This window comes from Callorhinus ursinus, unplaced genomic scaffold, assembly GCF_003265705.2.
Source record: "Callorhinus ursinus isolate GAN/ISIS: 27379988/994484 unplaced genomic scaffold, GSC_fseal_2.0 scaffold3, whole genome shotgun sequence".
Lineage (NCBI taxonomy): Eukaryota > Metazoa > Chordata > Mammalia > Carnivora > Otariidae > Callorhinus > Callorhinus ursinus.
Genome location: NW_027397065.1, coordinates 50,442,225 through 50,458,490, shown reverse-complemented (window position 1 = coordinate 50,458,490; position 16,266 = coordinate 50,442,225). Strand labels below are relative to the sequence as shown.

At 43.5% G+C, this 16,266-nt stretch overlaps 1 protein-coding gene across 2 annotated transcripts in view; it reads left to right on the top strand.

Annotated features, from left to right (window-relative positions):
* Positions 1-665: 665 nt before the first annotated feature.
* The window catches only part of SLC36A1 (solute carrier family 36 member 1), a 67,370-nt gene continuing 51,769 nt past the window's right edge, over positions 666-16,266 (top strand). For both annotated transcript variants that reach the window (XR_003207066.2, XM_025867198.2), the window contains exons 1-2: positions 666-825; positions 8,462-8,722. Coding sequence is in view for 1 of the 2 variants with exons in the window: in XM_025867198.2 (XP_025722983.1) it covers positions 8,701-8,722 (22 nt within the window). In the remaining variant the exon portion in view is untranslated. The remainder of the gene's footprint in view (positions 826-8,461; positions 8,723-16,266) is intronic.

Here is a 16,266-nt window from a genome sequence, read left to right as displayed (position 1 = left end):
ATAGATGTATATAGTTGAATTGAGAAGGGAGAAATAAGGTAGCAATTCTGCTGTGTGGATCAGGGAATGATACCCAGAGGAGGATGGGTATGATTGAGATGCCTGGAGATGTGTGGAGGAGGAAGGACATTGCATGTGGGAAGAATTGCATAAGGAAAAACTCAGGGGTGGGAAAAGACAGGATATATTTGGGAACAGTAGATAGCACAGCTGTGTTGGAGCATATGGCACATATAGAAGAGAAGTGGAAGATCAGGCTAGAGGGTAGGTGAGTGCCAGGTGACCCAGAGTCTTGTGAGCCAGATTAAGGTGTTTAGAACAATATCCTCCCCAAGAGAAAGACCTTGAATATTTTCAAGGTATGCTTGGTTTTATCTGTCGCTGCTCTGAGGTAGGGACCTGGAAATTCCAAAGCAAAGGCTGAATTGTTTAAGCTTTCACTAACGTGGTTGATTTGGAGAAAGCTGCTCAAACTTAAGCTGGGCTATCTCTTGCCATCTGTGTTTCTGCTCCAGGGCTCTGCCTGCTTACAGTTATCAGTCAGAAACAGAAGGAACGCACAGAAGCCCAGGTGATGCACAACCAGGAAGAAGAACACGATGTACCCGGGTGTTGGGAGGAGATTATTTGTTATAAAAAGAAGGAAGGCAGAGAGAATATGGGGCCACCTAATGTGCTGTGTTATGCGTCCCTGCCTCACCTCTCCTATATGGGAGCCCTCGCTACCCTACAGCCACGGAAGGAAGTCTTGCAGCAGCCTCAAACCTCCTCCAGCTCCAGAAGGGACAGGAATGACCCTGGCAGGCTCATTACACCTGTGTCCAGGTATGTTTTCAGCCAGAACCTTTGTGTCCACATAGTTATGGAGTCAAGAGGACCTGGCTTGGCCTCCCTATCCCAATACATGCTATCCAATCTCATGTGCTTGGAGAAGGAAGGTTCTGTCCCCTTGCAAATTCCAACTGACTTGGCTTGGACACTGAACACTTGCTCAGTATGGGCCATCCCTTCCTCCATGGAATGAATCTGCTTCCACTCTTATCCCTCTAATCTGTGTTCCACACAGCAGCTCCAGTGGTCTTTTAAAAATTTATTGATTCTAGGGACGCCTGGGTGGCTCAATTGGTTCAGCATCTGCCTTTGGCTCAGGTCATGATCCCAGAGTCCTGGGATCGAGTCCCACATCGGGCTCCTTGCTCAGCGGGGAGCCTGCTTCTCCCTCTGCCTGCCACTCTCCCTGATTGTGCACATGGTCCCTGACAAATAAATAAAATCTTCCAAAAAAAATTTATTGGTTCTGTCATGCCCCTCTGCTTAAAGAGGGGGCTTTTCTCTGCTCTTGAAATAACACCCTGACACATGATTGGCTCCTGCCTGCCTTTCCATTCTTTCCTTCTATATCTCTTCCTCCTCGGAATGCTTCGCCAGCTTCTGGACTCTGAGCTCTTCCCACTTCACGGCCATTTGCAATACCATTCCCTAAGGAAGCTCTTCCCACACCTCTTCAAGTGTTTCCTTTTACTTGTGCTTTAGATCTTAGCTTAAACCTCACCTCTTTAGACAGGTTTTCCCCAACCCCCTATAGCTCTTATCCTAATTCATAATTATACTTCTTTTCTTATTTATTTTCAGTCTCTACTGCTAGGTCATAAAACTCCATCAAGGAGTATTACTCACCCCTGTCTCCTTAGCACCTAGCATGGTACCTGGGTCTAGAGTGGGTACTCAGCTGATACTTGTTCAGTGAGTGAGTGAATGAATTAATGAGTGAATGGGACCCTGATTTCTCAGTGAATGGACTTACCTTCTAGAAAGCAGATTGAGTCCATCTGACTTTGAGTCATTGTGTGCTGGCTAGCATTCCCTAATGTTCAGGGTCATGAGCCATCTCAGACTTGCCCAAGGCCTCCTCAGCCTGACCCCTTTCTGCTTACAAGTACCTTCTAGTTTCTGAGCCCTGGTTACTGCAGCCACTGGAGATGGAGGGTCTCCAACCACCCACGTCCTACACGCTGGTCCCAGCTTGCCTTACACCTATGCTCTTTCTGTTTATCCAAGTCCCCGATTTATAGAACCAATAGCATCGAATAAAGATGTTCACAGAGTACCCCTAATCACAATTACATCAAAATGGGATATCAAAATGTATTTCTTACAAATGATTGCCAGTAAAGGTTTTACACCAGCATAACATCCACTGAATTGAGAGTGATTTTTTTCACACTGTGAAAGCAGTATCCAATAGCTTTATCATTTAATCTTTTGAATTCCAATGACTATGGAATAATGGGCAGTGGGATGAGGGGGAGGAAGAAGAGCTGACAAAGGCAATATAGCTCTGCTCTCAGAATATCCCCTGACTGCCAATACAGGTGACTCTCCAAATTCTAGCCACCAAGAATCAGTTCCTCTACACTCAGAGTAACTAGCAGTTATTCTTTTTCCTGGGAGCACTAAGAGCTGACAGCATTTATATATAACATGTTTGCATAGAGTTGTGGTTTTCAGCCTGTTATGATTCACTGTGTATCCTTGGGCAAGTTGTTCCCTGTCTTGAAGGTTCAGTTTCTCCATCTGTACTTTTAGGGGCCTGGGTTGCAGAAGCTCCCGGCTCAGACCCTATAAGAATCCATCTGGACCCATGTGCAAGCCTTGAGTCTTGGTTATTGTTCCATTGCTATCTTCCTTTTAGGATTAAAGAAAATTCTCCAGTTAAGCATAGGAAATGTCAATTTTTTATGTATTAATTTGCTCCTAGAAGCTTTCTACAGTCCACACGGCACAGTCATTTCTTTAAGGCTGTGTTTCTCAAACTTTCATGTGCATCAGAACTATCTGAAGGTCTTGTTAAAATAAATTGCTGGGCCCCATCCCCAGAGTTTCTGACTAGTAGGTCTGGGATGGGGCCAAAAAATGTGCATTTCTAACAAGTTCCCAGGTGACACTGATGCAGCAGCTGGATTGGGGACCAACTTTGAGAACTGCTTTAGGACATCCCAAAGTGTTGATATTAATTAGGTATATGTTTCCAGAGGGAGAGATATCAACATTGGGCCGGAAGCTCTCTGGGACCTCATTGAGACTCACCATCCTACCCCATTCCAGACAAGGAAAGGACAAGTTACCTCCCCCATGGGGCATGGTCCCAGAGCCAGGTACAGAGGCTGGCCACCAGTGCTGCTCTTCATACCCCCATGGTTCATAAAGGGCTCATTAAGTCTAAGGGAGAGAGTGCAGGAAATGGGTCTTTGTTGGGTTCAGAAGTATATTGTGGGAAGAAAGCAAGGCAGGACTTTCTTTAGCACAAGGCTGAATGGAAAGATGAATGGTAGATGTATGGCAGATATGATAGGTACCAACACCCACTGGTGCCCACTCTGCCTCCTCGTTTTCCCTGAAGGGTTCCAAAAATCATTTACAACTCACTAAACATTTAGTGAGTAGCCACTGAGTGTTTGCAGCTGTGCAAGGCACTAGGCTACATGTTGTTGAATAAGAGACACAGGGCGCCATCCTCCTGGAGCTTTTGGCCAAGTGAATTAATGAGTCGCATATACTCACTGAATGCATGGGGACACTTAGTCCCAGAGGGGGCAGGGCACATGTCCAAAGTCACACAGCGAGCTGGGGCAGCGTCAAGACTTGACCTCAGGTGTCCTGGCTCCCACCACAGTGATTTTCCTTTTATACCCTGCTGCTTCCTTGAGAGCACACAAATTGCTGGTCTTTGTGCTAGTGATGAAGATTCTCATGCATGCTACCCATTGGTACAATGATTTTTACCAGGAGTGCAGGGGCTCATACTCCTATGGGCTTATCAGAATTTCAGGGAAATATAACAAGGAATATGACTTGCTTTCCATTTAATTAAAAAATACAGCAGTGATGAATGCCTATTATAAAAAGATTAAATAGTATAGAAATATATAAAGAAAAAAGGAACATCCCTATTTGTATCCTCCCCTGCCTCATCCCACTTTAATTCTCCTTACTTCTGTCCTCAAAAGTAGCTACTTTTAACAGGGTGGTGTGCTCAAATCCAGACCTTTTCTAAGTATTTGTAAACATTATATACAATAATTTATAAATGTTATATGTATAAATAGGTTTTTTTTTAAAGATTTATTTATTTATTTTTGAGAGAGTGAGAATGAGAGAGAGAGAGCACATGAGAGGGGGGAGGGTTAGAGGGAGAAGCAGACTCCCCGCCGAGCAGGGAGCCCGATGCGGGACTCGATCCCGGGACTCCAGGATCATGACCCGAGCCGAAGGCAGTCGCTCAACCAACTGAGCCACCCAGGCGCCCATGTATAAATAGGTTTTTAAAAATGAGTTTTAAATAGCATACATAGTATTATTTTTAAAATAGGGCACTACTTTTGTGATAGAAACTGCAAAGAGAAAAACTGAGTAAGTTCTTGGCTGGTGGAGCATGATTGAGTGGCCTTGTTCTGGAATGCACATAAAGAAAGGTGGCAGGACACTGGGCAAAACACGGCAGTGGAACTAAAGCAAAGGAAGTCTTGCTCCCGAGGAGGTTGGAAGGCTCTCACTTGTGGCAGAAGTGGTGGGCACAGTTACCAGGACACCCACTGCAGTGCATGGCCACGAGGCCTATCACTAGCAGGCTGACAGGACCTAGTTGGAGATGGGGGTGTGAGCAGAAGGAAGAGAGTTGAGTAGGTATGTTAGGATGAAAACACAGGACAAAAATGGATTTTTTTTTTTTTTTTTTAGAGAGAGAGCATGTGTGGGTGGGGAGGGGCAGAGGGAGAAGGAGAGAGACAATCCTAAGCAGGCTCCACGCCCAGCATGAAGCCTGATATGGGGCTTGATCTCACGACACTGAGATCATGATCTAAGTTGAAATCAAGACTTGAACACTTGACTGACTGAGCCACCGAGGTGCCCCCAACATGCATTTGTCAAGAGAATGGGAGGACAAGCCACAGATTGGGAGAAAATATTTACAAAAGACATAATGGAAAAAGGACTGTTACCTCCATTAAAACTCAACAACAACAAAAAGAACGACCCAATTAAAAAATGGGCAAAAGACCTGAACAGACACCTCACCAAGAAACATATACAGCAGGCAAATGAGCATATGAAAGATGCTCCACATCCTATATCATCAAGGAATTGCAAATTTAAACAACATGGAGATACCACTGCACACCTATTAGAATGGTCAAAATCCAGAACACTGACAACATCAAATGTTAGCAAGGATGTGGAAAATAGGAACTCTCACTCATTGCTGGTGGGAATGCAAAGCAGTACAGCCACTTTGGAATACAGTTTGGCAGTTTCTCACAAAACTAAACATATTCTTTTTTTTTTTGGTATTTGCTTTTCAAGTTTTTTTTCACTTTTGAGTTTTATTATGTTATGTTAGTCACCATACAGCACATCATTAGTTTTTGATGTAGTGTTCCACGATTCGTTAAAACTAAACGTATTCTTAATATATATGATTCAGCAATCATGTTTCTTGGAATTTACTCAAATGAGTTGCAATTTATGTCAACACGAAGATCTATACGTGGATACTTATAGCAGCTTTATTCATAATTGCCAAAACTTGGAAGCCACCATGATGTCCTCCAGTAGGTGAATAGATAAACTGTGGTATATCCAGAAAATGGAAAATTATTCAGCACTATTAAGAAATGAGCTATTGGGGCACCTGGGTGACTCAGTTGGTTGAGCATCTGGCTAGTAATTTCAGCTCAGATCATGATCTCAGCGTCCTGGGATTAAGCCTGCATCAGGCTCCCTACTTAGAAGGGAGTCTGCTTGGGATTCTCTCCCTCTGCCCCTCCCTCTGCTTGTGCACTCTCTCTCTAAAAAATAAATAAATCTTTAAAAGAAATGAGCTATCAAACCATGAAAGACATGGGAGAAACTTAAATGTATATTACTAAGTGAAATAAGCCAACGTGAGAAGGTTAGTTACTGTATGATTCCAGCGATATGACATTCTGGAAAAGGCAAAACTAAGGGGACAATAAAAAGATCATTGTTTGCTAGGGGTGAGGGGAGGGAGGGTTAGGTAGAGCACAGAGGATTTCTAATACAGTGATATTATTCTGTGTGACAACACAATGGTGGACACCTGTCATGCATTTGTCCAAACCCATAGAACATACAACACCAAGAGTGAACCCTAATGTAAACTACGGATCTGGGGTGACAATGATGGGTCAATGTGGATTCATCCACTGTAACACATGGTAACTCTGGTGGGGGATGCTGATAGTGAAGAAACTGAGAATCTGTTGTGGCAGGGGGTATAGAGGAACTCGGTACTTTCTGCTCAATACTGCTATGAACTTAAAACTGCTCTAAAAAATAAAGTCTATTAAAACAAAATAAAACAAAACAAAAAACCTGCATATTTAAGAAATGTATACAGAGGGATTATGAATTCTGCCGTTTGATATTATTGTTGATATGAGTATATAACTAGTCAGTCTCATGCGGACCGAAATAAGACACTACAGAGAGTAGACCAGAGCTGGAGCAGTTAAGTGGCCAGGAGGAAAGAAGGAATTAGGATAAAGAAGGGGCCTAACCCCTTCTGTCATGGGCTCCATCAGAACACTGGAAACTCATAAAATACCAGATGGCTATATATATTTGTGCTTCTGATAACTGCAAATAAAATTAAGCTAATCGTTGTAAAAAAAAAAAAAAGTGGGGGGTGAGTCTAGGATTTGTAACCCGCCCGACGCTGTGCGGCTTGTGGGCCAATAGAACAGACCTTGTGTTGGGAACTCAGTGCCTGGTCTCTACCTGGCACTGCCTCCGCTTTCCTGCGTCGGGTGAGGTGATGCTGGTGGGAGCAGGGGGTGGCCTAGCTCCTACTTCACTCTCCAGGCTATGTCTCCAGGCCCTGGCTGGCACAAGCAGACGTGAGTTTGATGTGCAGTGACTGGATCCATTGTTCGTTCTTGTTTCCTTGGCACAGAGGCTAACTCTGGATCTAATTGTACTCAGGGTTCCAGGACAGGAGGCCTGATCTTAACTTGGGGTGTTCTGGGGACAAGTGATAAAGAACATTTCCTCCGCCTTCCTTGTGATCTCATAAAAATGGGTCAAGTCGTGACAGAAAACCCATGGGAAGCCAGCACCAGACTCAGACCTGTCCTGCACAGGATCTGAGGGAGAAATCCCAGGTGTAAGTGTCACCCACGCGATGCTTTATATCCAATGCATCATGTACCTGTTCAGCACCTGCAAAAGCAATAGGATTTATTCTCACAAGAGCTTGCCCAAGGTCACACAGCTACTGTGGGAATAGCAGAGCCGGGAAGGGAGTGAACGCATTTCTCTGTGGTCTTAGCACAGGTTGTCTGGCAACCTTAGAGGTCATCTCACTCAACATTTTCTTCCCTCACATAAAATGCCTGAATTGTTCCTACTACAGCCAATGCTCAAACACTACTAGAGACAAACCTCAGGCAGACCAGTGCCTTAAAGGACAGATGATATTTTATCTTCTTGAAAAACCTTTGGCACGAACGCAATCTTCTTTAAAACTCCTTCTAAGATGCAACCATACTCATTCCCCTAACAACCTTCCCTCACCTGCAATTTAAGAGATTGATAAAGAGGATGTCTCCTCTGTCCAATCATTTATTTTGCAAACCTTTACTGGCTCCCTGTGCCCAGTAATAAGATTGGGAGGATTCAGAGGTAATTGAGGCCTGGTCACTGTCCTTAGGCTGCTCACTGTCTGGGCAGCCAGTCAGACCCATGCTAGAATTAGCTAACCTTTTCAGCAAACAATTACTATGTGCCAGGCACTGTGTTAAGTTCTTTGCATGGCTCAACTTAATTGGTCCTTAACAATAATCATCTGAAGTAGAAACTATTGTTATCCCCATTTGACAGATCAGAAAATTGAGGCTAAGACAGGTTTAGTAACTTGTCCCAGGTTACACAGCTAGTAAGTGGCAGAGCTGGGATTTGGAGTCAGTTTCTTCTGACTCCAAAACTGGTGCTCATTTCCACAATGTTCTACAGACTCAGATCAAAGTCAAACCTGAGATTCTTTGATTCTGCTGGCAAAGGCTTGGTCAGTCTTCTTCAGTGTCCTCACTGGCAACACCATTTCTCCAAAGAGTACCTTAGATGCTACTTCTAACACAAGCCTTCCCTGTTTTCACCATCTGGAAAGAATACCTTTCTCTTCTGAACCCTCGTAGAACACCAACTTCACTCATGCCATTGTCTCTGGGATTTCAGCTATGTCTTCCGTGAACTCTGAGAGCCTTAGAGGCAGGGACATAATGGTGTCTCGTGTTCATTGTTGTAACCCCACGATGCCCGGGTCCTCAATAGTGTTGAATGAAAGGATCCTTAAAAGGTTATGCTTATAATTAGAAGCATTATCATCAAAGTACATTATCTTTGCTCCTAACACAACTTCGCTACATCTCTCTTTGCCTCTCAGAAATGGAGAAGAGCTCAGATTTAGATCCTTTGAACTACTGAAACGAAGGAAAGAATTCCCACAAAAGTCTCAAGGTACAAGATCCTAGACCCAGGAGCTCCTGTTGGGGAGGAAAGGACACTTACAAGATCCCACTGACCTCCTCCAGACAACAGGGGCCCTGGTGGGAGAGTTGCTGAGCCCTGCCTGGGAGCCGCAGGGGCATTCCTTGGGCTGCACCATTCAGGGACTGGCTGCTGATGGAAGTGCCCCCAGCCCCAGGTAGGTGAACACCTCACTCTTTATCTCCAAACACTGTTGTGGGTGTGGGGTTAGAAGCCTCCGTGACTTAGGCAGAAGCTTGAGCAAGAACAGCTTTGGCATGTAGGAGCTGCAAGACCCAGCTTCTGGCTGCTTGAGCCTTGGCAGCCTCAGGAACCTAAATACAGCTCCATCCCCATGGCCTGGAGTGATGCAGGCTCTCTGCTCCCTAGAAAGAACAAAAGACCAAAGACATGAATGGGTGGATGAATACACTGCTCTTCCACTCATACAGAGAATCCTCACAGTTGCTCTAAAAGTCTGTTCTTTTCCTTCTTCTTTCCTGCCACCAATACTGATTGAGTACGCATGTGCCAGGCACTTTGCTGGATGCTGAGCACCCACTGGTTCCAGGCAGTGTGGTGCCTGCTTTCCATGAGCTTAGCTGGACATCATGAATATTTATCAGGGCTTCTCATAAATAAGTAAAAAATTTCAACTGTAGTCAGTGCTCTGAAGACTTATATGTAATAAAGCAGATACTCTTGCAAGGGGTCAGCAAAGGTTTTCCTGAAGAAGAGGAAAATCCCCTGCGTGGCAATGTTCTTTTCACCTTTTTGCTCTAATTAAAATGTGGCTCTCCTGAGGTCACTACTTCCTCTGCAGGTCACTGCTTCTAAATAGTTTACCTTCCACCCTGCCTTAGACACCCACTGCCCTCATCATACCCTAGACTTTGTCATCACCAAAGATTTCACCACCTTCAAAATCTCTACTGCAAGCATCCTATTCTCCAGGGTGGCTTACAAACTCCTATTGGTCCATCTTCTGTCCACTAGTTGCAGACTGTACCAGATCTTTATTATCAGGGCCCCTGGTCTACCGGAGCTGTTCTGCTACCTATCTGCAGCCTGGCCTCTCGTATCCTCACTCCCATTTTTACCCAGTGATTGGACAGTCATGTCTGTCACTTCTGCTACACTCTCACACCCCTCTTGTCCCTCTCCTTGTATTGTGTCTAACTTTCGAAGCCACAACACATCTAACACTGGTTGGATGCCCCTTTGCCTCTACTTTGAGACTGTACCCAAGCAGTTGAATGTGGCAAGAGAAAAATACGCAGATTTGCCAACCGGTTGCATCTTAAATTTATGAACACAAACCTCAGGTGGGTCCTAGCACTGCTGGGCAGATCTATAACTTGTTTTGTTCATGTTGCTCTCCCATTCTTCAGGAAGACTATCTCTCTTCTCTTGATTCAAACCTCCATGACTCTCAGCTGTTGACATTGTTCTTACTTCATTGAAGAAACAGAAACAATCAGAAAAAAACTTCCTTATCCTCTGGCCGTTCAATCTAACCACTGACCTATTTCTCTGAATCCATATACCAGGCTTTTTTTTGAAAATAGAAGAGCTGTCCTCATCTGTCTTAAGTCTCTTTACCTTGAACACTGATCTCATCCCCTTTCCCTTACTTACCCAAGAGGTTTGCTCTTGCCATGATCCTTCCCTCTCTCTTGGACCATTAAAATTCCCCTTCCTATTGCATTGTTCCAATGAACATACAAACATAATAGAGTAACTTTTCTCTCATCTCTCTGTTCTCTTTCATAGCAAAACTCCTTGAAAAAGTTCTCTCTACTCACTCTCTCAATTTCTCATTTTCCATTCTCCTGAATCTACTGTGGCAGACTGGTCCTTATTACTCACTGAAACTATTCTCAAGGGGAACAATACCTCCCGTTCCAAAATCCAATGGCTCAACCTTAGTTCTCTTTTTGTCTTAGGAGTTAAAATTTCAGTTCTCTTTACACTTAATTTAAGTAGAAATAGAAATTTCAGCCCTCTTTACACTTATCTGTCTGGTGGATAAACTCTAAGGTGCCACCTCTCTTGTTACAGTATTTGTGCTCTCGTATATTTCCTCTTGAGTGTGGGTGGGACCTGTGCTTGCTTCTGACCAATAGAATGTGGCAAAGGTGATGGGAAGTCACTTTCATGATTACATTATGTCATATACGATTTTTCTCTTACTAGCAGACTCTCTCTAGAAGCTCAAAGTCTAGCTGGCTTCAGGAAAGTGGCAATGTTAGGAGGTCCACGTGGCCAGGTGCTGAGGGCCAGCAAGAAGCTGATGGCCAATGAGAGGCTGGGGCCTTCAGTCCTATAATAGCAAGTAAATTAAATGTGCCAACAACCTGAGTGAACTTGGAGGAAGAATCTTTGCCAGTTGTGCCTCCAGATGAAAATGCAGCCCCTGGGTGGGGCGCCTGGGTGGCTCAGTCATTAAGCTGAAGCTCAGGTCATGATCCCAGGGTCCTGGGATCGAGCCCTGCATCAGGCTCCTTGCTCATCAGGAGACCTGCTTCTCCCTCTCCCACTCTCCCCACTTGTGTTCCCTCTCTCGCTGTGTCTCTCTCTGTCAAATACATAAAATCTTAAAAAAAAAAAAAAAAGAAAAAGAAAATGCAGCCCAGCTAACTCCTGCCTGCAGCCTTGTGATTCCTGTAAGCAGAGGACCCAGTTAAGCCATGCATGAACTCCTGACCCACAGAAACCATGAGACGATAAATGTATGTTATTTTAAGCCACTAAGCTTGTGGTAATTTACTACACAACAACAGAAAACTAATATAACCACTCATCTTTTATATACAGTTATTACTATGTTTTTATCCATAATGGCATCTTATATGGGATTTTTAAAAAAACTCAGATACAATTTGTTTGCATATTAAACAGGTACCATTCTGTGCCTTCATATGGCAAATGATAACCATGGAACCCTAGGGTACAAGTGAGGAGTCACAGGAGAACCTAGAGGTTCTCGCACTTGTTACCAAGTGTAACCAGGAATAAATAACTTTGTCTCTCTGGGGCTGATTTCCCATGTGTAAAATGAGTGGGTTGCAGCAGACCCTCTCAAAGAACTCTGAAACTCTGAGGTGTGATATATGATGATTCTGTGGCTGACTTAGGACCGCCCAGTCATCTTTGGAAGGAGGAAGGCAGCTGAAGCAGGGTAAAGGACTCACAGAGCTGGAAGATTTAGGAGATGAATTTCCTTCCCCTATTCATTTCATTAGTGAGAAGCTGAAGCCCAGACTAAAAGGGACTTGCTAGTCAATGGCAGAGCTGGCCTCAGCCTTTTCCTTTGGGCTCCTACATCAGTGCTTTCTCAGTGGCAAAAGGAGACTCTTCTCTTTTCTAAGCTCTCCCAGGCCCTTTGTTAGCATTGTGAGGTAAACCCAAGGTCTGCCCGCCATACAGATGGGGCTTGAGGGTTTGCTCCAGATCTCTTAAAGTGCTTGGGCCCAATCCTGGGAACATTCCTCATCCAGCAGTGCTTTCTCCTGCCTTATTTCAGGAGAACCTACCAGTTGGCCCTGTCTTGTGCCAAGGAAGCTGTTGGCTGAGTAAAAGGTTAGGAGAGGGTCTGTGGGTGAGGTGGAATCTGTAAGCAGGTAAGGGTGGGGGCTACAGCTTTGGAGAACCTGAGCCCAATAAGCTCTTGGAGGCTTCCCCCAACACAGTCTTACTTTAAAAATTAATACTCAAAATAAAATATACATGCCCGGGGTTAAACTACTAATTTTTTAACCAAAAGATTTATAATAAAAAACTAGAGTCTCCTTATCTAACCCTCTCCATGCAGAGTCCCTCTTTCTGGGGCTAAATTTTTTAAATCAGTTTTTTGTTCCAGTTCTTTAGTTTTTCCATCGCTCTACACAATATACTTTAATGATATTTTTCAACTTATCAATATGATGTTAGATGAAAATTTATACCTGTTTTAGTTATTACTTACCTTTGTAACTTAAAATTATATTAACATAAATATAAATGTATTATAAATTATAAATATTTGTATTGGTTTCCTTTTGCTGTTGCAACAAATTATCACACGCACAGTGGATTAAAACAACATAAACTTCTTCTCATACAGGTCTGGAGGTCAGAAGTCCTAAAATCAATGTCGGCAAGGCTCTGTTCTTTCTGGAGGCTCTAGGAAGAGTCTGCTTCCTTGTTTTCCCACCTTCTAGAAGGCCTCCCACGTTCCCTTGGCATGTAGCTCCTTCCTCCATCTCCAAAGCCATTAGAATAGCATCTTCTCTCTTCTCTGACCTTCCTGCCTCCCTCCTTTAAGAACCCTTGTAATTACATTAGATCCACCCAGACAATCCAGGATAATCTCCTCACCTCCAGATCCTTAACTTAATCACATCATCAAAGTCCTTTTTGCTATCCAAGGCCATATATTCTCAGGTTGTGCAGATTAGGATGTGGACATGTCTGGGGGCCATTATTCTGCCCACTCCACCATACATCCCGGTTTCCCTGGAACAGTCCCACTATATGCCTACTGTCCTGATGCAAATATGAATACAGCCCCTTTCATTCTCAAAAGTGTCTCCATTTCAAATGATATCAACACCCTACTTCACCAGGGTTTCCCAATCTTTTTTATATCATAACACATGTAGAAAATGATAGCATTTTATAGATCTTCAGGGTAAAAGAACAAGCCTGCTTATAGCTAGAAGTAACTGTCTTAGGAGCTCCAGCAGCCTTAGGACCTGCCTGGCTGCTTCAAGGGGCAAGAGGATCAATATCTCAACACCATATAACCCATTTATGGTACCCATTGGCCATCGCACACCATTGGGAAAGTCTTCCTTACATTAAAACAGTAAGTTTAAAGTCTATTCTTGTGATGCCCTCCTGTGTGAGCAGCATTTGGTTGCAATGAATATAGCTGGGGCTCATGCACGTGACTGATGCTCCTGCCATTGTAATCCCGCTGGTTAATTCAGGTTGTCAGGCTGATGTACCCCTTGCCATCTTTTCACATATAACTCCCAGTTCCGTGCCGACAGAATTTGCTGTGTTGGCACTGGTGAAACAGTAGTCCTACTAGATTCACACGAGGGGCTTCTGACGAGCTCACACAATTTTTCTCTGGGACTCCAGGGTACATAAGTCTTTTAGCTTTGTGGCATATTTTTCTTCTTTAAACATACTTTGCTTACCACAGAAATATTAGGGGTAAACATCTTATCATCATTCCTGCCTTTCAGATCATTAAAAAAAAAAGCACAATAGCTTGGCCAAGAGGCACATTACAGTGTGCCGATCAGGCACCAGCACTTTTCCTATGTACTTGAGCTGATATTTGTTTCCTTAGCAGGATCCTGGCTTTAATTGCTGCTTTGCATTTCCACTCTTTCCTCCTTTACTTAGGGGATGCACTCTCCTTAGTCATCAGCATGTCATGTCATGATGGTGTTTGGCCTTTGTTATAGGAATTTTTTTAAAAGATTTATTTATTTATTTATTTATTTGACAGAGAGAGACAGCGAGAGAGGGAACACAAGCAGGGGAAGCGGAAGAGGGAGAGGCAGGCTTCCTGCGGAGCAGGGAGCCCAATGTGGGGCTCCATCTCAGGACCCCGGGATCATGACCTGAGCCGAAGGCAGACGCTTAAAGACTGAACCACCCAGGTGCTCCGTTATAGGAATTTTATCTCTTCTAATATCCATACCCAAATTAAGGATTTTAAAATTAATTTTCAGCACTTGTGCCACTTAATGAATCCTTGAATTGTATTGTTATGGCTTACAGAATATTTTAAATTATACTGATGATGAATGCTTATACTACAGCTAATAATTACCCACACCACCCACAGAGGTTTCATGTGACCAGTGGCATTTCTCTGTGGATTTCACAGAAGTGGATGGGCACCTCTGTGTGCCAGCCAAAGTGGCCACTGTGGTAGTAATAGCATAATGCACTTCATAGCTTCCTTCTGAGCATTAGTCTGGCTATTATGAGATACTTTGTGAAATATTAGATTTGGGTGGGATTCTAATGTTGTAAATTCTGCATATGAAGTGGAACTTTATTACTATTTTTATATCCCACTATCTTAAATTCATGTAATTCAGATTTGCATACAGACTGTGCTGTGTATATATGCACCCTGTTTTATTTTTCTTAACAAAATGTGATCATTCTCTATTATTTTTTTCCTCTTGTATACCTCATACAAGGGCTCATACAGGGGGCCAAGGGCTTGGAAGCTGGAGTGAAGAGACACATGGCGTGTGTGTGACTCTGGGTGTATCTTTCTTCCTCTCTGGGCCCCAGTTTCTCCACCAAAGGATGAGGGACTGGACTCACTGATCCCTAGAGGCCTGCTCTTGCTATTGTCTTCCTGGTCTAGTAGAAGGCAGCTCTCGTCTTCCTGTGGCTCAGGTCAAAGTATTTGTCTTGCATCTCTCATACTCCATTTCCTATCCATCGACATTTGACTTTTCCAATCTACCATAAAAATATTTTCAGAAACTGACCACTTCTCACCACCTTCACTGTGGTTATTCTTGTTAAATCAACATACTCTCTCTCTCTCTTTTTTAAAGACTTTATTTATTTATTTGACAGAGAGAGACACAGTGAGAGAAGGAACACAAGCAGGGGGAGTGGGAGAGGGAGAAGCAGGCTTCCCCCTGAGCAGGGAGCCTGATGAGGGGCTGGATCCCAGGACCCTGAGGTCATGACCTGAGCTGAAGGCAGATGCTTAATGACTGAGCCACCCAGGCGCCCCAATCCTCATACTCTTATTCCGGGTTATTGCAACTGCCTCCTGACTGGTCTCCCCTTTCTGCCCTTGCCTATATCAGCCCAATAGATAGAGCATCCTTCTAAACCCAAGTTAGAGCACAGCATTCCTCTGCTCAGACTCCTCTAATATCTTCCCATCCCACTCAGAGTAAAAGCCAAAGTCCTTAAAATGGCTCACAGAGCTCTACAGAGTTTTCACCCACTTGTTCTTGCTCTTACATAATTTACTTCTTTTCTGATAGCATACTCTCATACCACACTGACCTCCTTGTATTTATTTAATTCCAGTATATTTAATGTACACTGAGTACACTATTAGTCTCAGGTGCACAGTGTAGTGATTCAACACTTCCATACATGACTCAGTGCTCATCATGGTAAGTGTACTCTTAATACCCTTCACCTATTTCACACATCACCTCACCTACCTCCCCTCTGGTAACTATCAGTTTGTTCTCGATCGTTAAGAATTCTTGGTTTGTCTCTCTTTTTTTTTCTTTGTTCATTTGTTTTGTTTCTTAAATTGCACATATGAGTGAAATCATCATAATGGTATCTGTCTTTCTCTGGCTTATTTCACTTAGCTTTATATCCTCTAGATCCATCCATGTTGCCACAAATGGCAAGATTTCATTCTTTTTCATGGCTGAGTAATATTCCCTATTATATTCCATCTCTATATATCACACCTTCTTTATCCATTCATCTATCAATGGACACTTGGACTGCTACCACAATTTGGCTGTTGGAAATTATGTTGTAATAAACATAGGGCTGCATATGTCTTTTCAAATTAGTGTTTTTGTATTCTTTGGGTAAATACCCAGTAGTAGAATTACTGGATCATACGGTAATTCTATTTTTAATTTTTGAGGAGACTTTCCACAATGGATGTACCAGTTTGCATTCCCACCAACAGCACATGAGGGTTCCGCTTTC